Genomic DNA, 26,021 nt, shown 5'->3' on the forward strand with positions numbered 1-26,021 from the left:
ATACCTAGCCGTTGACCAGTTTTAAAAATTCAAAGAAAGCCGCAGGAAATTGAAATAATGTCCCCTATTAATCGGTATTACCAAGTTGATTTTACTTTTATTAAGGACACTGTAGAAAAAATAAAGCTTGTACACGGGTTTTCTTCGAAGCCACGATAAATACTTAATTAATGGGTACAAAGTAGCCCTCCACAATCGTAAGTAACAAACAGAGGGGCGCCATATTCGACCAAAAGTAGCACTGTGCGTGCACTCACACGTCATGGCTTATCATTTTCCCTCGCTATACAGAAGGTTTCAACCTACAACACAGCAACAACAACAAAAAGAAGAAAAAAAGAAAACACATCATGACTAGTGCGTGATAACCGTTGCTGTAGGATCAGATGGTTGCACTCTATGTATGTAAGCAGCAAGTAGCTGCGAAGGGAAATATCTGAGAATCAAGCTAGCATGGCCGAATGCAGTACTGATCTAATGAATTGTTACCACTAGAGAATATTTTTTGAGGATGTTTCCCCAAATTGTTCAACAATAGGTTGAATGATAATGTTCCATAACTTATGGTACGTCTACAGTCGGATGTTCCAAAAATAAAACCAATGTCTTCCGTTATTAACCGTACTATGTATTAACAGTTTGTTGTTTTGAGTTGTTTTTCTTTTTTTAAAATTGATGGTTCTATTCAAATTTCAATTCATATGATCAAGACTGTCTAGCTAGAGGATGTCGGTAAGTATGATCGCTACTAAGCGCTGGGATTCAACGGCTCGCACTAAAGATAGGGTGTAGGAATTTAATTAGGGAGAGCTTCCTCACCACCAGTATTATTGATATAAGTGCACTTGTGGCAATAATGGGAACCCATCCCAATTGTGAGGAAACACTGATAGGGTAAAACACTTAATGTTGACTCTTTGTCACTTTGGAAATGTTTTGCTCGCCTAATCCTAACTGGTATGTTCCGTACCTTTACCCCATAAATTAAGCAGTTGTTCGAATAGGTTGTTGTAATTGAGCTAATGGATATTAGCTTAATTGAACAGTTGGGTACCATTTTGGGACCCCTTTAAGTGGTGACATTCTGTCAAAAAATGTGATAAAATACTGTCTGAAATCTGTATGAGCTACACTAAATCGAACCGATCAGCGAGGTTGTAACGGATTTTTAAGGTTAAACTGTTTTCAAAGCCACTTGAACACATATTCTGCGGCAAATTGTTTGATTTTATGATGAAAAATCGATGATAAAGCATAACGTGTTGAAATCCAACCAAGTCAAACTGTTAGATTTGACACTCGCATAAAGCTGTACATATTTTTTCAGCTAAACTAGAGTATCGTGCCAACCGAGAAATTTTCTAAAACGGATAGAAATAATCCCTGCTAGTCCATCAGCAACAGCCTGACCCTGACCAATCGTTCGTGGTGTGTACACGGAATATTCCATTGCAAAAATAATAATCAATACTCCGGGGTTTGCGATACGCTCATTTTCCGTAACCAAACTAAAATAAAATGAAAGACAAAACAGTGAGAAACCCATACCAACTATCCTGGTGGTTTGAATGCATGCGCTAGCTAAATATGCTATGATTACACCCCGATTGAGCCCCAATAAAAGGGACCCATTAATGATAAATGAATGTATGAAGAAGCCACAACGGGCGGACCAGGAAGAACTCACACCCACCAATGAATGCGAATACGGCAGCCCGCAGTCTCAGGGTACACGTGTCCATTATTATTATGATGACGACGGCTCGCACCAGGAGCGGGTAAGTAAAGAAGGTAGTCCTTCAAAGAGACGGCACTTAACTCTCCATGCCGAGCAATTAGGATCCGGGTAAAGAAAATAGAAGCAAAAGAAATCTGGAGCGACGCGACAAGTTCGACCGAGAGTCGAGTCATACACTATACACATACAAACTATATCTACAGGGGGACGAAGGAATATCTGAGGAGTATGTTGTGCGGTTTCGAATCAAGCAAATACTTTTTCCGCCGGTCGGGTGTAAGAAGGGAGAAAGAAGAAATGAATGTTTCTCCATCCACGTCAGAGGCTTACGCCCTAACGAAAAGTGAAGGAAGCGAAGGAAGAGTTTATGCAATCGGTATCATCATCAGACCTCGGCCAGTTGTTGCGGACGTTGCAGAAATGTTTTGGCATTTAATGTGAATGGTTCAACGATTAGCGAAGGCGTTTCTGCAAAAGTAATTCGATCAATAAGATATGGACTAAACAGAAGAGATAGGAATCACCCATACTTTAAAAATAATGTATTCTGCAAACTGCAATAACATTTTTGGTATACATAACAATAGCGGTTTCCAGCCAGGAGTGTCTAATTGACAATCTGGATCAATATGAATCAAGTAGGGGAAAGGTTTCCTAAATGGGCCTATCGGGTTAAATGACCCTACGGCTGTTTGATGAAATGGCTGACTAGACAGCTTATCTGACCAATGTATTTTGAGGGTGATACGCTTACAACATAAGGCAAAAGAGAATTTTATGAATTTATAAACTCAAAAAAATTTAAAAAATCATATAAAGTTTTGATACATTTAGATGTAATATTTCGACTTTTTAAAATTAAACGGAAAGAAGCTTGAAACAAAAACTAAGATGGTTTTTGTTTCTTACTCAAATGAACTTAAGAAATAAAACATATTTCAGCTTTTGTGGAGGTTTAGTAATGATTATACAGTGGAATAATTGAGTGTTTTTGTATGCCCCCATCATGTTTGTAAAATGCCTCCATCCAAAAATAACAGGTTAAATAGAATAAATAAATAATTTTTATCATTGAACCTTCAAATCTAAGCTCTGAATAACATCTTAAAAGAGAATTGAAGATCTAAAAACAGATTTGATAAAGTTTTGTTCATGTATGAACTGCCTCCATAGTATGGCAACCCTAACTTTTGTTTTATTCTATAAAATTGTAACATACATAGATTTTTATAAAATTTCAGCTTTGTCGTACGGAAATTATTACTTTCTAGCAGTTTCAATGAAATTATACGGAAATATTGCCCAAAAAACAGAATTTTTGTTCAAAACATAAATAGGCGCATGGCGGGCTAACCGCACGGTTTGCGGTTCGGCATTTTAGACAACACTTATAATAAAATCGTTTTCTTGGAATCAAAGAGTATTTTAACATAAAAATTACTCCAATGTATAGGAAACAGATGCCTGCTCACGTGTATATAGTTTTTGTATACAAATTCGATGTGATATTTGATTAAATCAGTGTTTCGCTTAATAGGCGCATATAGCCCGCTCCTCCCCTAAGGTGGTCTCAAGTTGGCAAAACGTAGACGAGCGTTGGATGCAGTGAAAGAGGCGAAACGAAGCCTACATTTTGACAGCTGGCTGCTTGCTGGCCATAAAACAGTTGAAGGGCTGCAATGTTTTAGTAGTAGTATAAATTGTGACGTTTTCTTTGCATAAGGTTTCAACACTACTCGTTCCAAATGTTGTACGATGCATCACGCAGTTTCGGCCAGCTGTTCAAACTTTTTTTTCAATATGTCTGACTGTGCGATATGACAGTTGAGATAGCCTTGTGAAAAGAACCTTGGTCTAGATCTCATTGGGGATTTTTTTTGTCTGGGCTTACAGGAAGCGTCTGTTTATTTAAAAAAAAATACTTTTCACAATCCCAAAGGAGCTTAAAAGAATGTCATAAATAATTTACAAAATAGGAAGGCCTTTTCAGAAGTAAGTACATATTTTATGTAAATAATTTTCTAATTTAAAATTTGTATCATTTATGAAGAGTTTTAAACAGTATGTTTTGTTGGTTTCTGTTTAAAAAAAATCAGTTCAATTTTGAAGTAAAAGAAATTTTGTTATTGAGGATATACCAAGAACACATTTCGGAAAATACACTTTCACTAAAGCTTGATAAGTTTGACAGTTCTGAGCCCTGGTGACCCTGTTGAGTCCTGGTTCTTCGACACCGAAACGAATAACTTCGTGTTCGACATTTTTTAAAACCTCATCACCAGTGCTAAATTCAGAAAAAACATACCAAATAATAACCAATCTCTTTCAAAAACTAATAAAAAAAGCATAAAAAAAATCATGCATAATACCAAAAATGATGATAATATATTATCAGTACACATTTTCTAGAAATAAGTTGTAGTTTTGTGCAAAAGTGTCCAATGTGAATTTCGAGTCATTGTGATTTTTTGGTGTGGAAACTGTCTCTTCAAGAATAAAGTTTCGAATAAAAATACGAAAAAGAAAACTTTGTCCAGAACATGAAATAAATGCAAAACTTTCAAGAACCGCTTTTGAGATAAATTGGTTATAATTTAAAACTATTAAACATGTGCAAAGAACAGGGCCAGATTAAGCCTTCGGGGGGCCCGAGGCATTTTATTTCTGATTTTCATTAGTGATATATATGCAGCGAATTTTAAAATACGTTTTCTATTTTATTTGTTGTTAAACAAATTGTATTTCTGCTTTACACTGTTATTCGATAGATGCTAAAATTAATTGAAATTAAAAAACCATGTCAAGCAAAAATTAAAAAAAAAATTTTTAGGAGAAATGCAAATACAACATTCAAAATAAAACTGCCGATCGCTATAGAGAACAATCCCGATTAAATGGTCAGCCTCACAATAAAATTTCAGTAGAGAAAGTCAAAGAGAATAAAAATTCATTATAAGAAATATACTTTTGAACCACTTTTCAGAAATCAAATTTCAAATTATTGTGTTGATTTAAATATTTAATTATAAAGCAAGTGGCTTCAGCATTTAAAACTCAAAATTTGTAGGTATTAGAAAATTGCTAAGAAAATTCCAAAAACGATAATAAGTTCGGATAAAGAGTTTAAAAATTTGCAATAAAATCCTAAAATAGTATCAATATCCCTTCACAAAATTCAGAATCTGATAGCAGAATCACAATCAAGATATGAAAGATTTTTTTAAATTACAAATTTATGTAAAGATTTTTTTATTCATCGAAATCAACATTGGAATAAATAAATTGAATTCAAAATAAAAATTAAAAATCAAAATCAGTTAAAGATTAAAAAGAAGATCAAACTCAAATCCAGAGCTTTAAATTAAAATCCAGAGCACATAAATTGGTTAAGTCTTCCAGATAAAAAATCTTAATAAGTCTATAATTTTAAAAACAGCTCTAACTTAGATTTGAAAATGAATGGATAATCTGAATAGAAAAGTTTTTTTTCTAAATTCTTTCTTGAAAATTTCTCAAACCTTAAGGAAAATAAAGAGCAGTGTAATTGTGCCTCTAAGGAAAATTAAAAATGTATTTCTTTTTTTGTAATCAGATTAAAAACTCTCTGGAGTGAGTTTTGTACTTGAATTTAGAAAAAAAAGAAAATTGATCAAATGATGGATATGTTAGAATATTGTTTGATTTCCTAGACATTGAGACATAACAATTTCAAAACTGTGAAATAAAGAATTAATCTCACGGAAATGAAAAATGTTTTCTTTGCATCAACAGCTAATTTGTTATTCTCAATTGACAAACAAAATGCAGTTTATTTTACGAAAAGGAAGTTTGAAGATTTGAAACGTTACTTCAATTTTGATGTTCTGCTTTATATCTTAAATTTTCATGAATCATGATAACATTTATGTAAATATATGTTCAATTTTATAGCGTACTATCAGAAATATATCTTAAGTGTATTAACTTGTTATCCCCAAGGTACAAAGAAGTAAATTTCAAAATTTTATCAATTTAGAACTTTAAAAATTTGTGTATACTTCCGAATAAAAAAAAGCTGAGCCCATCGAAAAGTAATTAAAAATGGCAGGCTTTACTTGCAACAACTTCATGAAATGTTTTTGCCAAATATCAACAAATTCATCGGCTAAAAAGTTTTTTTTTATTTTCATCCTAGGGTTAAATAGTTTTTAAATTAGCAGTCAAAAACCCAGAATATTTGTAGTTCTGTGGTACAAGTTAGGTTATGGTTTGTTGACTTGAAATGTATTACTGCAAGAATCAAGGTATGTTTAAAGTCCAAAGTTTATTTTTTTTAACTTTCAGTTCATCTTAGGTGATTTTTGATAAACAATTTAGTTTCCCCATACCAATTTCCATACAAAATTGAAACTCGGTGCGCTTATTCAGGATACAACGAATCGCTTTCAAAATCGTTAAAGCTTTTCTTGCAATGAAAACAACCAAAAAAGCTATGGCAGGTGTAAAATTTTACAAAATTTAATATATTCATACATGGCCGTAGGAACGGGGGAGGGGGGGGGGGGGGTTTGAGGATTAACCACCCTCCTGAAGGTCCAAAAATGCCAAATGGTTTTTTTACAAAGCATAAAATTTGACATTTCTTATCAAATTATGATGAACAACTACAATGATTCAAGAGTAACAATAGTGTAACAATCTCAACTCCAAAACCTCGAAATCTCATTCCAGGACCACAATTCTGCAACAGTTTTACAAAAAATTTCGCACTTGTTGATAGTAATTGAGTTCCAAAGATTGAATCCCAACAAAATTAGACTAAGCTTACCAGATTATCCGGATTTTGACTAGATTCTTTAACTCTACTTGCAAAAACAAACGAAAATTCCAGTTAAGTTCTAAGAATTATGTATCTAGCGTCTTCCTATTTTTTTTCTAACAAATTTTGTCAAAATAAACACAAACAATTTTTGGTAGCCTTAATATGATTTTGAATCGGCTGATGTGTTTCGATAAAATAAAAAGAGTTTTCCACGTGTTTTTCATGTTGAATTTAATGGAATAGTTCCGAAATTTTCCTGCATATTGGCTGGATTTTTGAGAAAATTGGGAAACAATATGCCCTTATTTTGCCAGGTTTTAAGATGAAATTACCTGGATTTGCTCAGCCCGGAAACTTACGAAAAAATATCTAGTAAGTATCCAGTTTATTTTGCTTGATTATAAGTTTAGATCAGTTTCTTCAATGTTCAAAATTGAAACCATTTTTAAGATTTGAGTCTGAAAATTTTATCCTCAATTTATTTGTGGAGTTCAAACATAAGATAATTTCATGAGTACAGAATCGAAAAATGTGAAGAAATTTTACCATTTACAATTTAATTTCCATTCACAAGTTCAATTTTGAATTAATAATTGAAAAAAATCATATTGGAAAACCACAAATTCAGAATCAAATTTCGCCTTTTGGTTTTCATAGGAATTCTTATCTGGAATTTAGATTCAGGTTTTGAATTAAGGTTCATAATGCAGAATTCAGACTTGGAACAAAAATTTAAGATTGCCACTCGATTTAGCTCAAATTCAAGTTTCATAATAAATATTAAAATATCAATGTTAGAATTTTATAAAATATTCAATTTGAAAGAAAAAATAAAATTTAAAATAGAATTAAATTGAAATTTTGAATTCAATCAAAGTCAGTTCAGATAAACCTGGTGAAAATCACATTTGAAAGAAAGGATCTAGATTCATTTCTAAGAATTTATTTTTTAAAAATCTAGATTTTAATTTTGAAAACTTTAATCACAGTATTTAAATTTTGAAATATATACCTATTAATTAATTATAATTTTGAACTTATTTTTAATCCTCAGGTGAAAATTCAGCTGGAATTTTTATTAAACATTATTTACATATATTGCAGGTACTTCAAAATAAAAGGTTCTTAAATTTTAATCGAGTTTACAAGAGTAGAAAATCAACCTTATTTGATTCTTAACACTAATTTTTTACATTTATTTCAGAATATTTGACACATTTTCACCCATGCTTAAAATCGATATGCTTGTGGTTTTAAAGAATTAGCTCGCTAATTAGAATGAGTAAAAAAAAATTTTTTTTCTAAATGAAGCGTTCTAAATCCTTTTTTTTTTGTTTGGGTTGTAGTCGTTTCTACATCATTGTATCACTTTTATCAACGATGCAGTTGGCACACTAAATCAACAATGCAAAATAACTTTAAACTGAATAATTTGTACTCAGTACATATCTATACTTTTTTTTCATTTGCAAAAATGTTCTAGGAAAAAAATTATCAAACCAACCCCCCCACCACCCATGAGCCGGTTTTTCCTACGGCCCTGTATCCAAACAAAGCTTACAGTGGCCCAATTTTACATCATTTAGCGCATGGGTGGCCAACATTTTCAACAGGTGGGCCAAATTACTGAAAGAAATTGGCTGGCGGACCAAAAAAACTAATTATTCTTGAGTATTAAAAAAATCAACACATTTTTGAAAACGCTATAAAAATCTGATATTCATTGAAAAATGCTCGGATTTATTCACCTGTTTTTGACAAAACGAAAAAAAAACAAGCTGTATTGTAAATTTTTTTTATTTATGCATCCAAATCAAGAATTTTTAAGTATGTTTCATAAAACCAATCATGCAAAAAAAATTGTGGAAGCTTTAAATACGATTTAAAATCTTATGATAACTTTTGATGGACATTTTTTTTAGCAAGTTTTTTTTACTATTTATTTGTAGTTTCGGTCGACGATTTTGAAATCAATTGCCCGGATTTTGCCAAATTTTTAGATGGAAATATTCTGGATTTTTCCGGCCAGATACGTCGTTTTTGTTCTTGCATATATTTTCAAATTTTGCTCCATTTCAAAAATAGTATAAATATTACAAAATACGAAATGAATTATCCTTATGAACATATGTACGTCAATCTTTTCAAGACATTTAAAATCTCATCCTATATTCATCCCAGGAATGTCAAATGACGTGACTACAATGAACATAAAGTCAATTTTATGGTCCTGAGGTATAATAAAAACGACCGCCCATTTACCAAAGTTTTTAAGTTCACCGAAAAATTTGATAGGCAAATTAAAAAAACCCGAAGAATGGTATTGTTGAAAAAAAGTAGCGTTCACAAGCTTTTAACATTTAAAAGAATATTTTTCTCGACGAACTCTAGTTCATCATAAATAATATAGATTTTTCAAAGTACGGATGGCAACTCAATCCAACTGTTTCCAAAATTTTCAATATTTCGATTTGATAAGTGAATTTGGAAAGCCTTCTATGAACAGGATGAATACGAATTTAAGTTTTTTTAATCATTGCACTTTTTTTAAGTCATAATTTTGCTAAAAAAATCGTTCGTATTTCTCAGTACCAAACCGGTTTTAGTTGAATTTTACTATCCAACTGTAAATTCTTTCTAGTTTTTCTTTATTGATGTTCATAAATACAGAGCAAGATGCCAATAAAAATATATTTAGATTTGGTCTTAATTTTCTAAATATATCCTTTCGATATTTTACAATTATTGCAAAATTATTAAAAATTGCAAATGTTCGAAAAATGTATGAAAAATTGTCAAACACAACAATTTAAAAGCGTGTTTTCTCGAAATTAGTTTTTATACACTTTTACCCTTTTGGCTTATATCACTTCGAAGAAATTTTCAGATATTTGTTTTGAATTGAGTTAGAGTAGATTGAGATATATTTTTCCAAATGATATACACACACAGACCAAGAATACCGATAAATTTTTAGAACATGGCTTTTCCAAAAAGAGCTTCGCAGCCACAAAAAGTTGATCGCGGGCCATGATTTGGCCACCCATGATCTAGCGGGTCTTTGGAAAAAACTTGTGTGTATAGTACGCTGAATTATGAACATTGGGTTATTTTCTACATAAGGAGGCCTCCCGTCCTAGTTTCAGATTTCATATGCTTTGAACTTTTAGATTTGGGGTTGTTAACTGTTTTAAGCGAAGCTTTTAATTGGTTTCTTCCTCGGGGAGCCCGAGGCAATTGCCTCAACTCTTTGTTTAAATTTTATTTCATACGACGTGCTGAAAGCTCATTCGAGATTTGATAAAAAGACCTGTAAAATTTTACTTTTTAAGAAAATTGGTTCATTTACAGGTGACTAAGGACTGAATTAATACTAAATTCATATCAATTTTTTTTCCGTTATATTAACATTTCATCTTTATTTGTTCATTTTCATTTGTTTGGTTTTTTGGTCGGACTCCTCAAAATTGTTCCCCCATTCCAAATATGTTTGTTACGTGACTACTTATTTTTTCAAGTTTCGATTCAGCATAACCTTTTTAATGAAAAAAAAAGAAGTTTCGAACATCATAGTTTTCGGAATGTAAATTTAGTCAAAATACAATCTGATTCCAACGTATGAATTTTAATTGTTTTCACTTATTTTCGGCTCCCTTCCCCGGCTCCGGTAACACAACACGAGTGAAGTGAATGGCACACAAGAATATTATGACTCAAATGCTTCAAAAAAATCTTTTTTTTTTGTTATTCCCATCTTGAAATAAACGACTATGGGTGAAAAAAATTTTTCATCATGATGAAATGAATGAACTTTAGGGTTCAATAAGTTTTTGTATCAGAAAAACAATAAAGAACTTTCCCGGTTTCGATTAAAAATTCCCGGTTTTCCCGGTGCCATTTCAATTCCCGGTTTATTTCCGGTTTTCCCGGTTTGCTGGCCACCCTGCCGATGTGAATTATGGGTCATTCTAGGCATCTGGGCAATTGGGCTGATCCGGACTCTTCCAAAACTTTATCGTTAAAATCCTGGCAAGCTCGAAAAAAACCAGACAATCTAGCTCTAGAATACTCAAGTTAGTATTCTACTAAGTGGACAATTTTTAAGGATAATTTTAAAAAATTACGTATACTTCAAGGAAAAAAAATTGGAAAACCAATAAATTTCATTTACTTCTTGCAAATAAAAAAAATGTTAACCTACCTTAGCTATACACCAATCCCGAAAATTTTAACAAGGTATCCAATTCAAACAATTTTCAATTTTCGCTATGTTACGTGACTTTGTGACACTTCAATACGTTTCCAATCCAGATTTTTTCATGTCCCATTGGAACATCGACCGATATATGCCAGCCAGGTTTAAAATATACTCAGCGGGAGCAACCACTCACTCACTATACTATATAGAATGCTCCTTCAACGGAGCAGCGATGGCAAAAATATCTACACCGAGCCGGGAACATTTATGCAACAACACATCAAACCGCGTTAAGATAACACCCAAAATTTTCGGTTTAGTAATCTAAATCCTCCAGAAAGGGAGCAAAAGGTTTGGGATTTAAGCTATCAGCATAGTTAATCCGCAGTACAAGCATATCATTGAATGTATTCCTTATCGCGAGGGCACGTTACGTAGCATCTACACACTTGCTACGTCAGACTTTCTTCACGAAATCGAACACTGCACTGCAAATTCAACTGCACTTTTTCCTAAATGCTGGGTGGCTGATGATCTTAATCCCTCCGCCCGTTTAGGAAACACATTTTCCTTGGAAAGTTCCTTGGCCCGGGTGTGGAAAATCCGCAACGTGTATGACGGTGGAATCAGCCCAGTTGGTCCACTCAAACCAAAAGAAGTAGCAGCACGGCAAAAAAAGCAAATCCCTAGACTTCGCGTATAGATTCTCGGGAGCTAGCCTCTTCCTCAAAAGCCTGGCTTTTGCTGTTTGATTCACTTGGCTGCTGATGTGCTGGGTCGTGCTGGTGTGGCCACTTTTTACTCACTGTTCTACGGTTCTACCTTCACTTCACTTCACTCCCGTCGATGGGATACGAATGTTGTGTGTATGTTTTATGTAGCTGGTTCAATTCAGTTCAGTTGAGTTCAGTTACGAACGGCGACTGGGCCCTGCCTGGCCTAGCCTAGCACCAATACAGGAAGGAACCAACGAACGGGCAACTTTGCCACCCATACACACAAACACAAGCAAACGAACGAGGGTTACCCCGTACGACGGCGGACACGGCAGATCTTCAACAACCGACCTACCGAGAATGATTTCATTGTTGCTTGCTTGCTTGCTGCTGTTTCTGCCTCCAATAATCGGGGTATATTGAATACACTCGCATGCTCTCTCCCGCATTTAGGAATGTTCAACCAAACCAGCACAAGCTACGACGAGGTGGACCCCGGATTTTTTTTCTGTGTTCTGCTTTTACTTGCAGTCAATTTTAGGGTGGTACGAGCATGAGCATGAGTCCTGAATCTAGCAATCTTGATACTTTATCATAGAAGTATTGCTATTAATCATCTATCGTACTCATTTCTAACCACTGCACTGTAACCATAAGGCAAATATTTTAATTTAATTAGCAATCAATTTTATTTCTAGCGGATATATACACCAAGGTTTTTACACGGGTATACGTACAGTGCTGATCCGAACCTAGCAACTTGACACAATAAAACATTTAACTTGAGACATGCGGCCAAAGACATGAGACTTAAGACCTGAGCGAGAGCTAAGACATGTCACAGGAGTCAGGATACGTGAGACAAGAGAAGTGATACGTAAGGAATGAGAACTGTGACATTAGCCGTGAGAAATGAGGCGTGAGAATTAATAAATAAAACGCAAGCAGATGGAAATGAGACATGAGAAGTGAGATGGGAAAAATGAGAATTGAGACATGAAAAATGAGACATGGGAAATGAGACGTGAGAAGTGAAGCTTATGTTATGAGAAGAGAGTCGTGAATCATGAGAAGTGAGAAGTTATACGTGAGACATGGGACATGAGAGGCGAGAATTGCGATGTTCGATCATGAGACTGGTGTTATTTCTAAATCCATGTTTTCGATTATATTAATTCTCGAATTCTGTGATATTTGGGCATAATTCTGTGACAAAATTCCGAATAAACATGTAACTCATCAACCTTTCAAAACTGATGCTGGTTATTCTTCATCTGGGTTGAACACTGAATTGGTGTTAGGTTTGAACTGTAACGTTTGATTTGATAAAACACCTGACACTGAAAATTTCAATAAGTTTCTCAAAAATCTGTGAAATCAGTGTTTTTCAGAAAATTCTGTGGTTTGTGACACAGATTATGTGATGAAAATTAGCTCAAAATGCTGTCAAATTAAAGATTTTTCAGTGATTTCGGCAACCTTGCTTACATCTCACAGGGTTGCTAGCATTTTTTTTGTTTTGAGATTCCAAAGCCTGGCTTTTGCTGTTTGATTCACTTGGCTGCTGATGTGCTGGGTCGTGCTGGTGTGGCCACTTTTTACTCACTGTTCTACCTTCACTTCACTTCACTCCCGTCGATGGGATACGAATGTTGTGTGTATGTTTTATGTAGCTGGTTCAATTCAGTTCAGTTGAGTTCAGTTACGAACGGCGACTGGGCCCTGCCTGGCCTAGCCGCCCGTGGCGTAGAGGATAGCCTTCAAGTCTTCTAAGCCAGGGGGTATGAGATCGAATCCCGGTCACGGCATACATAGTACACTTTCGGTGGGTTGGTGGTCTTAGCATTTGTAAGATGCTAGCCATCATATCCTCGAAAGATGTACGCTTAGAATTAAGTAAAAGGAATCTCTTCGAGGAAACATCATGTTTCATTGAGATCCTGTATGTGTTTGTGTTCGTTTAGTGCTGATAACTTTAAAGCTTTTCTCAGATTTCCCCCGGTTTTTTCCGGTTAAAAATGATGATTTTCCCTTTGATTCTACTCGATTTTTAATATAAAATCATAGTGAATAAAAAAAATTCAATGTAAAGTGTCTCAAATTTCTAACAATTCTAACAATACGTAGTCTTTTGACAGGTTTTCATGATTTTTTTTTAAACGAATCTAACGAAATTGGCATCTATTCGTTTTTTTTCTCCACAATTTGAATAATTTGGCAAGAATAAATCCGTTTAAATTGATCTTGAAACTGTAATGTAGTACTTTGAGCCACTTTGAAAATATCAAAAAAAAAATTATGAAGTTTTAGAAAAAAAAAATTGTAGTTTTAGAAATATGTAAAAAAAAAAATACATCGAACTATAATGTGAAATCAGCTTTTCAACTTGAATTTGTCTTACAAAACTTCAAATCATCAGAATGCAGGAAAATACTTAGTTAGTTAATATCTGAATGCAGTTATATTAAGACAGAAGCTTGTTATCGATAAAATTTTTACATTCGACATAAATTCCAGCGTCAAGCGATCACTTTAATGCAATTGTATGTTGCTGATCCTCTATAAACGCTGGTTATGTTAGAAATCTCTTTAAGCGAAAAAAAATCAGTCTTTTGGACTCTCACTTATCCAGATTCGACTGTAGTATGTTTTGTCGATAACAGTTTCATTATTAAATTTATAACATTTGAGTTATGCTTGTAAGTATAGTACGCTTGCGGAGATAAAAGAATAAGAGATATCTTATTTTGCTCCGCAATTAGCTAAAAAGCGACTCAAAAATCATATGTTTACTAATGAACGAAAATAAGCGTTAATGATATAAATCTATATCGAAACTGTCATAAACAACTCTTAAATTTATAAAAATTCTGTGAATAAAATGTCAATTTTCCAGGTCAGGTGCCAAAATTGAATCAAAGCAATCGAAAGATTCCTTTTAATTCAACCACGGTAAATGAAAAGTTCATATACCAGTATTTCGATAGCAACTTACTACCTTCTTCAGTGAGGTAAGCTACTACTAGGTAGCAGAAACCTCCGAATGCTCGGCAGTTGTGCCGTTGTCTGTTTTTTGGGTCTACCTACCCTATTCTGGGTGTTTTCTGGTAGTGCTAAATTATTTTGTACCCGTTTTTGGGCATTGTCAGGTAAATTATTGTATTTCTTTTTACCTAAGAATTTGAACAACCAAGTGTTCCCTGGTCCGGTGTCTCCGTTTAAGAGATGAACTGATTTTTCATTGAAGATTTCAATGCTTTCAGCAACATCCAATTTAAGCGAATTACTATTCAAAGACCGGATCAGCGAGACATTTCCTCGATCAATAGAGTGACCAGATTCACACATGTGTAAAGCTACTGCAGATCTAGGATTCTGTAAAGGAAGAATTTTCTTCTTTGAGTCAGATCTAGCTATAGCCATGTGTTCCTCGAATCTACCAATCAACTTCCTTTTAGTTTGTCCAATGTACACCTTATCACAGTCGGAACAACTGATTTTGTACACACCAGATCTATGAAGGAGCTCCACTGGATCTTTTGTCGATCCTAAGATGGATTTCAGTTGATTATTAGAGCTAGTGAACACTAGTTCAATATCGAACTTTGTCAACTTGTGTCGCAATTCGACTGCGTTGACACTGTTGAACTCCATGGACCTTCGTTGAAACTCCTTCTGAATAGGAGTTAAAGTAGTGAAAGATTTCCGTTGAAGCAATCTTTCTTTCTTCCTTATAATGGCTTGAATGGATCTACTTTGGTATCCATTTTTATTAGCCGTTTGGAAAATATATTGAAGTTCCTTTTCTCTTCCTTCAGTTGATAGGGGAATGGAGTTCATCCGATGGATCATGTGGTGGAACGCCGCCATCTTATGCTGGAACGAGTGGTTCGAGGTGCTCGGTATTACTCTCATGGTGTTTGTCGGCTTTCTGTAGATTTCGAATTGGAATAGGCCATCATCTCTCCTTACCAGAACATCCAGAAAAGGTAATTTCCTGTCTTCTTCTATTTCGCAAGTGAATTTAATATTCTTATGCAAACCGTTTATGGATGTTAGAAGTTCTTCTAGAAAATCTTTGTTTACTACACAAAAAATGTCATCGACGTATCTCCACCATTTTTCGGGTAATACATCTTGATTTTCAAGAGTCTCCTCCAAATGAGCCATAAACAGTTCACACAAGAATGGAGACAGAGGATTTCCCATTGGTGCCCCCTTTGTTTGTCTATAGAACAAATCTCTAAATTTAAAGAAGGTTTGTCCCATACACAAGTCCACCAATTTCTTGTAGTTTCTAACTTTGAGTTTCCAAGTGCTCCCATTGTGTCGTTGAAGCAACCAATCTTCTAACAGATTAGAAGCTTCTTTAACGGGAACACTTGGAAACAAAGCTGAAACATCAAAGGAAACCATGACCTCGTCCTCTTCTATGCCTCCCGACGCCTGCAGTCTGTTCACGAACTCTAAGGTGTTGGTTACCGATCTCGTTTTAAAAGGTTTTGGCATCCTTTTAAACTCGTTCAGTAACCACTTCGCCACTTTTTCAGTGGGCGCGTTCACTCCCGAAATTATCTCCCTCATCTCATTCCCTGGTTTGTGAATCTTCGGTAGACCTTTGATTCTAGGGACGATTGGGGTAGACACTTTCAGGGCGCCCGGCGCAAACCCTAAGATCGGTCCACAGTCTTTCAGCGTTTTTTCCACCTCCTTAACCATCTCCGGTAGTGGGTCCTCTCTTCGTACTCGATACGGTCCTTCATCGATATTGGCCTGCATCAATCCGTTGTAATCCGTTTTGTCCATGATGACCACCGAATTCCCTTTGTCCGCCTTGACGTAGAACACCTCCTTTCTCCTAAGTTCTTTCGCTATCTGGATTTCCTCGACGTTGGATTTCCCATTGATGCCCTTTCTCAAGACATCTGCCACTTCGGCTCTGGCGCAATCCTTCTGGGCCGTGGACAGCTTACTGGACCTAATAGCCGTCTCTACATCGATGATTATCTGGTCCATCCTTGGTTTCCTCGACACCGCGTAGTTTAGACCTTTGTTGAGTAGATCGATCTGTTTGTCGGTGAACTCTTCCTTCGATCGATTCACCACAAAACCATCCAGTACCGCCACGCTGGGTTTCTCGTAGTTCCGGGGCGGCTGCCTCGCCTTCAGTAGCTCCAACTTATTCCGTAGCACCCTTTCCTTACGCCTTTCCTCGCACTTTTCCGCCACCTTGACCTTCGTCAGAAACGCAGGGAACTCGATCGGGTAGTCCCTGGCCAGCTTCAAATGCAATGCGTAGCACTTCAACGTTTTGATGTTAAGTTGTGCATACAACTTCTCAACACTGTCTTTTATGAAACCACTTTCGAGTTTCTTCACCAATTTCGATGGCACTTTGTCATTTACCACCACTTTATGACTAACAGGAGTAATTAGGGAGGGACACGATACACATCCATCGATCGAAAACGTTCACTGAAGAAGGTAGTAAGTTGCTATCGAAATACTGGTATATGAACTTTTCATTTACCGTGGTTGAATTAAAAGGAATCTTTCGATTGCTTTGATTCAGTTGAATCATTCAACCAAGTAGGCTCATACCACAACAGAGTGCCAAAATTCCCGATTTTTTCCCGGGTTCCCGGTAACGCGATGAAATTCCCGGTTTTTCCCGGTATTCCCGGTTCGCTAGCAACCCTTATCTCACGTTTCATAATTCAGGTTTCTCATCTCACTTACAAGCTTGCCGAAAATAAATCAGTGCTGTTGCAAAAATATTATGATTTTCTGTGATGTTATTTCTATCAATTTCATTCAAAAGTGATGAAAAATTGGGTCTTTTGACATATTATTTGAGAGAAAACTGTTCATATTACCAATCTTACCGTATTTTTCCAATTCGAAGTTGAAATCCCAAATTTATAAAGAGACTCTGTGATAAAAAATTGTTAATAATTCTGTGAAATTAAAGATTTTTCTGTGATTTCGGCAACCTTGGTATCAGGTCTCACGATCAGAGGTGCCAGGTGTCCTGATTTATCAGGATTTGATCAGGATCCTGATTTTCGAGAGACCGTCCTGATTTTTCAAAAACTGTCGAGTTGTCCTGATTTTTGAAAATTTGTCCCTGAAATGTCCTGATTTTCATAAAAACTTCCTAAATATGGTCGAATTTGTAATTGTACTATGAGAAAATCGAAAAAATAGGTTATAAAATAGCTAAACCCATTTAACAGATGGTAATCTTCGGTTCAGATGATATTTAAATAATGTTTTTCGATATGAACTATATGCCAGCAAACAAGCTGCGTACTGTTGTTGCATAAATCAAGGCGTTTACAGCGCCTGTATTGCGCCTTTATTTATGCAATCTAAGCAGAAATCTTTATTATTTTCATGAATCAAGAGGTGTCCTGAAAAATCCTGATTTTTTACTTCGCGTTGTCCTGATTTTTGACGAAACCACCTGGCACCCCTGCTCACGATCCCAAATCTCAGGATTCAAATCTTATGTCTCATGTCTTATGTGCAGGGTGGCCAGCGGATGTCCATAATCGAATTCCCGGTTTTTCCCGGTTTTCCTGATCAATATTTCAATCTTTTTCCCGGTTTCAACATACCCAGATACATACTTTCTATACCGTAGAAAAAACATTCTACAATTTTTAAGATAAAAGATAATGAATCGGATTTAAATTTCAATATTATATTTTTTTCTTTTTTAGAAAAACTGAACAACATTCGAAGGATTTCAAAAATTTAGATTTTTTGCCATATCAATTTGATTGAAAATCGTGAATTGTATTGATTCTGTAAAACACGAAAATTTCCTAGACTCGAGGGCAACATAAGTTTATAGAAATTGTAAGGCCTTTTGATCTAAAGGGGTATAATTTCGAGAAAACACGCATTGAAGATGTGGTGTTTGGTTATTTTCCGTATATTAAAAAAAAAATACTTTTTTTCGAATGTTAACATATAAAAATAAAATTCTTGAAATCTAAAAAAAAACACAAAATAAAGTTTGAAAGATGAATAAAAGATTGACGGTGTTAACTCGAAATCTAACATTTTTGCACTTATACTCTTTTGACTCTGAAGGCCTCATATAGATTTATTAGCTCATCAATTAATCAATATCGATTTTACTCAGAACTGACGAGGTTTAGAGCTTCCAAACGACATTTCACTTAAAATAGAAGTGATTGAAAAATTTCGAATTTAGGATTGAAAAATCCTATGTAATTTGAAAAAAGAATTTTAATTTTTAATTTCTATTTTAAGTTTCCAGCTTAAAAATCTAGGTTAATTTTAGTTGCATAAATTGATTTGTTTTTCAAAAGTTTATCTTTTCCACAGAAATTCTAAAAACAGACTCTGATTATGAAGCTGTATATTTTTTTGAAAATTGTATTTCAATCTTTTTCTTAAATTGTAAATTTAAAATTTTAGTCTGAGTTTTTAATCAGAAATCTTAACCTAAAACCTGAATTCTGAATATGAATTCTTCATCTGCATTTTGAGTCAGACTTCTGTATAAATAATAGAAGTTTCAATCCGATCTCTTAATTTGAATTTTCGACCTGAACTTTGAATTCAGATCGAAAATAAATTCAGATTTTTAAACTTTTACCAGAATTTTGAACATCAATTCTGCGTGATACTTTTTCGGCTAACAGTGAAATAAATAGCAACAACGGCTTCTTATTTAGCATTCCAAAACGTTTTAATTCTTGATCCATCCTTGGAATCATAAGCAACAGTTTTCCGAAAATCACTCGGAAGAAACACTCATGATAGGTTTCTAGTTGGAAACATTCAAAGCCGATTGCTGCTGCCTGTTGTTCCCTAGAGAATCGGGGAGCGACAATGCGAAGTCAATGTAAACAAGATTCAAAAGCGAGAGCGGACTCGCATCTAAGTCGATCTCTCAAGCTCACTACCTGGTGTATCAGAAGTGATTGAGACACTGACTGATACAAGATCCAATTCGAAAATCCACTCACTCACTCACTCAAACTCAATCAATGCGGCCTTGCATCGGTTCATACTGCCTGCGTACTTTCTGACAAAGCGGCAGAAACATATGTTCATACGTACTGCCTGCGTGTTTGAATGACTATTTTAATCCTCCCCAACAACAGCAACAACAAAGCAAGATGTATCAGGCAGACAGCATTCGATCATCGATCAGTAAACGAGTGAGTGAGTGAGTGATTGAGCAAGGAAAGTTATTGACTGAAAAAAGAAACTGAAAATCAGGTAGCTCCTCACTCAGTTGAGAATTCCAACTGGAGAAGAAACGTCTCTCTTTCAAATTTTATTTCTTTGATTCTCGGAGCAGCGCTGTCGAACACAATCTTTGCCCCATTGGGAGATAAACCAACCGACAATTTAGGTTTTACTTTCGCTGTTGAAAACTTTTCAGTGTTTCTCATGAGAATTGAGTGATATTCGGAACACTGATAAGCAATAGTCGTTTTTGTTAAACTGCTGACCGAAAAAGCATACCAATAATCCGTTGAAAGTCGACAAATCACATATGAATATTGTTTCTGAATATCATATTTGAATTTTTAATAAAAGGTCAAAATTCTATTTTTAATTTAATTATTTGAAACAGATTTTCTAAATTCGGAATCTTATGGCTGATTATTTCTAATATTCAAAGAAAAAACTCAATTGGGACACGAAAACATGCAACTCCATCTCTTGTTGAATCATAACAGAAAAAAAATGAAAAATTTGTATTTAAAGCTTCTGAAAAAAGATTCTTTTGATGAACTTTCCTATTGAGTATATGGGTATTAAAAGGAAAAATGATTTCTTCTGGTGATAGTTTTTCCCGGTTTTGATTTCAAATTCCCGGTTATTTCTCGGTTTTCCCGGTGCTATTTTCAATTCCCGGTTTTTTCCCGGTTATCCCGGTTTTCCCGGTTCGCTGGCCACCCTGTATGTGTCATGTCCTATGTTTCATGTCTTATGTCTCATGTCTTATGTCTCATGTCTTATGTCTCATGTCTTATGTCTTATGTCTCATGTCTTATGTCTCATGTCTTATACAGGGTGCCAGCGAGTTTCCATTTTCAAATTCCCGGTCTTCCCGGTTTTCCTGATTGAGATTTTATTGTTTTCCCTGTTTCAAAATGCGTAAATAAATATGTTTATCAAATTTTTTGACCAAATACGATGATATTTTAACGCAAGTTGAACGTAAAAGTGTGAGATGACTTAATTTTGTTAAGATTAATCTTTAAACTCAAAAGTTTTTCAGAATCTGGTGATGGTAATACGGTAAGAAAATAACTCTAGTTGTCCTAACCTTAACCGAAAATTGTTACCTTCTTTTCAGTCTTTCACATCATCTTCGCCTATTATAAGGGAAACACATTATTTTTATTATTTGCATGAGACAAATTATAGTTTTGATATGATGTATATAATACTTTTAAAATTTCAAGTTGAATTATTCAATTTTACTGTAAAAATCTTGCTCCTTAATTCTGAAGCTTGAAACATAATCATGCGCGATGAATTTCGTATTGAATTACCGATCCATAAATGAACTTAAATTCAAGTTTGAATTCATTATTCAAATTTAAATTTTAACTTCTGGCGCTTATTTTATTTTCGGAATAAGATTGATATTCCAATATAATTCTTCTAAAGTTCTTAAAACAGATTCCGATTAACCTTAATCATGCTAAGCAATATGAAATTTTATTTCGGTTCTCAAATTGAACACTGAATGATGTTTTTTATTGGAGACCTCAAAATTTTATTTTCGAATGCGCTGAGTTCTAAATATCTGAATCTATTCACCTAACCTCTGGTAAATTTATCTAAACTCTTAGTCTGAATTTTCAGCCCTATCTCAAAAATGCATGTTTTTATTCGATTTTTTAATTCGAAATCCTAGTGGTATAATTGAAAAATGTATACAGGAATCACACAAAAATTTGGTAGTTTGTTACACCTTCTACCTTCTGCCTTCTGTGCGTTTACTAATAAACCATTTAAAATGGTGGATTCTTATTTATTTTTTGTTTCCGGCATTTTCCTCAAATTGAACTAAATTAGGAGAAGATATTAATAATAAGGTAAGTACTTCGAAGTTATGTCGTTGGTCAGAAATTTGATGTTTGATATTTGAACTTATGTTTTGATAGTTTTTGACAATTTGTCGTGTGTTAGTAGATATAACACAAACAAAGAAATGAGTTTCTTTTTAAATTTTTTATCAATCAATTGTAAACTTGATGTATGGTTATGATTATTTTTGAATTTTGATAAAGGTGCTGTAAGCTCAATTCGAAACAACTGAATATAAGTAAAGTCACGTCAAAAAAATTTCATAGGTCAATTTATTAAAAAACAGCATTTGATCTTAAGATCTTTGTAAAAATAGCTTTTCAGAATATTAATTGATCTAGTTAGGATGAATAACAGAGTTCATATCTCTCTTTTTATGTTCTATTAACATTCCATTTTTTTTTTGCATGTCTTGAAAAAACTATCGTTTTTTCAGGTTCAAGGTTATTCAATGTCAATATTCGGCGTCCATTTTCTTTATGTGGATAGCAAAGATCTGCCAAACTTTGGCTTCACTGAAATTATTTTGATACTTCGTTTAGCCAGCCTTTTTCAAAGAATTTTGAAAGCACAACGATGTCAAGTTTTGATCTAATTCTACACCAAAAATTTGCTCTCAAGTGTTCATGTTAAACTGGTGGTAAAACGAGCTTTCATTTAGAATTAAGTGAAAACCTACACTTGATTATGGTATCCACATATGAATATTGAAACCCAAGTTTTGGCATTATACCACCTTAATTCGGACAAAATGATACCAAATTTTATTTTCAAGACATGATAACAAAATAAGGTATACTTTTGCCTTAAAAGGTTGGTCCAGAAAGTCATTGAGTTCATTTCTCGACCATTTGGGAATTTTTAACACTCTACTGCATTCAGTGCGCTTTTCAAACTATTTTAATGCCTCAAAATTTGACACATATAAAATCTAAAAATTATTTCCAAATTGTTATTATCACTATTTAAACAATTGAAAAATCCAGGTTATTATGCAGTATATTAACAGTAGTAAAATATGAATTTAAGAATAAAAAATACGAGCAAAATTTTCAAAAGAAACAATAAAAATTATCTAGAATCAACCCAACTCACCCAACCCAAAACTACATTCTGACCTCGATAGAGATTTAAAACATAAATTAGATTCTTTTACCATGGCTACAATTTTGATATTTTTGTATAAAATTTGATACAAATGCAAATTTTTACAATTATTGAACACAAACTCTCAGTTCATACATACAAACATACAAGTGATAATAACTCTTCATTTTTTTCTCCGTGCACACATGTAAAATCTAACATATTTTGGAGCAAATAAGAGACATAGGGGTTTTTTTTTCGTAGGTGATGGAAAGAATTGAAGAAACATAAGCTATCAAAGAACGAAAGAACATAAGTCGTAAATATCATGAATTTTTCGAAAAAGATACAACGGCTCACCGGCAGGACTTGAACCTGCAATCTCCGCTCCGGACCTTCCAATTGGGCTTGGGCCTGCTAAAAAGAATAAACCTTACTCTTTACTCTTACACAGAACTTTCAAAATGCTGAGTTAAAAATCTTCTACATGAATAGGGTGGCTTATCCTCAGGAAATCTTCAAAATATCTAAATAAATCAATACTTTATATTGACGACTGTTGTGATGGCCTTCAACCAAAATTTTGTTTAGCACAAATTTATGTATCAATATGATGTGTTTTTGGAACAATGCATTTGATTTTGTTTTTCAAAGCAACATTATTTAACAATGAATTATAATGAAAACTTGTCACTTTTACATGAAAAACTCACTCGATAAACCAGAAAAAATGGGTCTCAGACGAAATTTTGTTTATCTGCCGAGCAAAACCAGTAGGTAGACTTTCATCAAACACTTTTAAAGTCAAATTATCGCAAAAAATTGAATAGTTTATGTAGACCACAATATAAGTAAGCCTTTGACAAATATTTCAATAAATAAATTCAATTGACTGTTCCACGAAACCCCAATGACCTCATGATTTTCATCTCAATCCGATGCATAATAAACAATAACGCAAAAAATAGTAATTGATTCCTTTTGCACCGACCACAAATATAAAATTCAATTGGAAGTTCTGGAAAATTTTCGTGTGCAGATTTCGATGAAATCCAATGTATAATACCATCAATATTGCTGAAGCAGTATTTGCTTTGAAGATGACCTTTTTTAAAAAAATAATATTTTCAAAATGGAAACGTATTTTATCATTTATGGTAAAAATGAGCATATATGCCAAATCACACTTCTGTAGGTCATAAGAAAGCTGCGCTACTAATTCAGAAACTATGGATAAACGTCACTTCGTCGGATAATCGTTCAAAGAAACTCAACGTTTACCTATACGTTAAAGTGAATTTGAAGCAATTGTACGCAAAGTAACAAATTTAACATTTTTACATATATTTTACAGATCATATTTCATTGAAAGTCCCAGAATGATAAATTATTGCAGAAAAAGAGAAGAAACGATTTTATTGGCGAAAACGAAAAATTGATGTATACGTTACTTAGGAATATCACGGCAGAAACGAAGGATTTCAAATTCGCATATGCAATAGCTTCAAATGCAACTTGAAAGTCAGAACAAAAATAGGATATAGTTACAAAATTAGCTACTGTAATTTCATCTCCCGATTCTAAAAAACTATAACATTTCAGTTTCAAATTTCGGCTAGAGAACAGTTAAGAGTTTCTGAATGATTCGTTATAATTTTCAATCAAACCAATATTCCCGTGTTGATATTTGGAGTGGTTGACACTTGGCGACGAACGTGTTAAAGCACTCCGATTTTGAGCACTATTGAAACTTGAACCACCCTAACGTCGGCATACATCAGATCGTTAACATTCAATATAAGCGGCGTGGCCTGTCTGATTTAACATGTGTTTGATTCGTCGAGCATAAGAGGTGTTATTTTCTCTCTGGTTATCAAACGAGAGGGTGTGCTATTACTGCTGCTATGTTCACTGGCATGAAGTCATGTGGGTAAATTTGTTGTTCGTGTATTCAGTAGCACCAGTGAGTTATTTTTTTACCAAATTAAACCCTAATCATTAGACCTATTCAGTTGAAATTATTGCTGTTAAAAAATTAAGGACATTGAAAGACACAGATACCAATATCATATTTGTTACTGAGATACATCTCGTCGCAGAAATAGTTAATTTGTAATTTAGCGAGCTCAAAACTTGGCAACCCTGCCGCTCACAACTTTAACGCGTAGCATTTTTGCTTGCCGATTACGTATGAAGCGGTTCTTAGATTGTGTTGGTGCGATTGCTATATCGGGACATCCCTAGCTATCCTTGTTCTTCCATCGCGGTCGCGGTCATCGGCGGATTTCCCTGCTTGTTGTACCAAAGCAACCGATCAAATGATACGCTTTACCGAATCAACACATCTTGCCCACCTTTCGTCCACCCACCCACCACCTACCGAATACCAACTTCAGTCGGCACCAGGGAATCCAAAACAGACGGACCAACTTCAGCCAGCCAGCAAGCTCCGGATTTGAAATTCATGGCATTTCCTCTCTTGTGGTACCATATTTGGGGAAAAATTCCCGAGACCGGTAGCAACTTTTCCTAGGTTTCAATGTTGGGCCGAACATTTGCGATGGAAAGAAGAGTAAAAGGTAGGTATATCGTTTATATTTTTACTCACCAACGATACGAAAATGTGTAGCTAGATACCTACTAGCACAGTATCGGAATAAGGAAAAAAACGGAAAGGCCAATATCATGAACTGTTTAGCCTTAAGAACAAGTGTAAGTTTAGCATTGGGGAACAGTGCTCTAAGAAGAACAGGAAAGAAAGAGTGTTTCAGATGGACGTCACGGTTAAATAACAATCAGCCTTGAACGGCTTTTCTATAACAAAGTACAGACGATTATTTTCTGTACACATACATAAATATTAATCGGATAGGTTTTCTTAGAATTTCCTATTTTATGTTGAGTAATCTTAGTATCAATTATCTTAGTTTCAAGTTACAAGTTACAGAACGGATGCAAAATCCTTACATTCTATACAATAAGCAACAATATTAATAATAAATCAGACATCATGTGAGGTCAATTCAACAACGCAAGTATTCTCAGATGGCAATTGCTGAGATAGATCAAAGATTGATTGTTTGATTGATTGTCATTGAAATAAATTTATTGACATGCATATAAGGGTAAAAGCACTATATATTGAACACTATCTTTCGAAGTCGAAGAATTTATTGCTAATAAAAAAATAATTATAAGTTCATGTGATAACATTATGACGGTTTAGTTTAAGCTGTTCTACAGCTTTGAAACAATATTTTTTTCGCAGATATATGTTTTGAAACACTTCAGTTCTTTTATTCAAAATTGGTTTCGTCATAAAAAATTTACCTCGGTAATTTTCGTTTACTGTGTAGATTGGCCGGCAGAAAACGCTCATCGTGCCTTAAT

General features: G+C 34.3%; 1 protein-coding gene across 1 annotated transcript; it reads right to left on the reverse strand.

Annotated features, from left to right (window-relative positions):
• Positions 1 to 12,062: 12,062 nt before the first annotated feature.
• Positions 12,063 to 25,097, reverse strand: LOC129753795 (uncharacterized). The gene is made up of 3 exons (XM_055749643.1): positions 25,012 to 25,097; positions 15,725 to 16,872; positions 12,063 to 12,097 (listed from the first exon to the last, which is right to left on the reverse strand). The coding sequence occupies exons 1-3, from the start codon at positions 25,095 to 25,097 to the stop codon at positions 12,063 to 12,065; spliced, it is 1,269 nt and encodes a 422-aa protein (XP_055605618.1).
• Between the last annotated feature and the right edge of the window lie 924 nt (positions 25,098 to 26,021).

The sequence above is a fragment of the Uranotaenia lowii genome, chromosome 3, assembly GCF_029784155.1.
Source record: "Uranotaenia lowii strain MFRU-FL chromosome 3, ASM2978415v1, whole genome shotgun sequence".
NCBI lineage: Eukaryota > Metazoa > Arthropoda > Insecta > Diptera > Culicidae > Uranotaenia > Uranotaenia lowii.

Bases quoted from the DNA above. Each gene is read 5' to 3' on its own strand.
- LOC129753795 (XM_055749643.1), bottom strand. From the start codon at position 25,097: ATGAATTTCAAATCCGGAGCTTGCTGGCTGGCTGAAGTTGGTCCGTCT. The intron at 16,873-25,011 runs GTAGGTGGTGGG...TACTCCTGTTAG, and splicing joins CCGACTGAAGTTGGTATTCG to TCATAAAGTGGTGGTAAATG. The intron at 12,098-15,724 runs GTATGGGACAAA...TTATGGTTACAG, and splicing joins CAAGAAATTGGTGGACTTGT to TGCAGTGGTTAGAAATGAGT.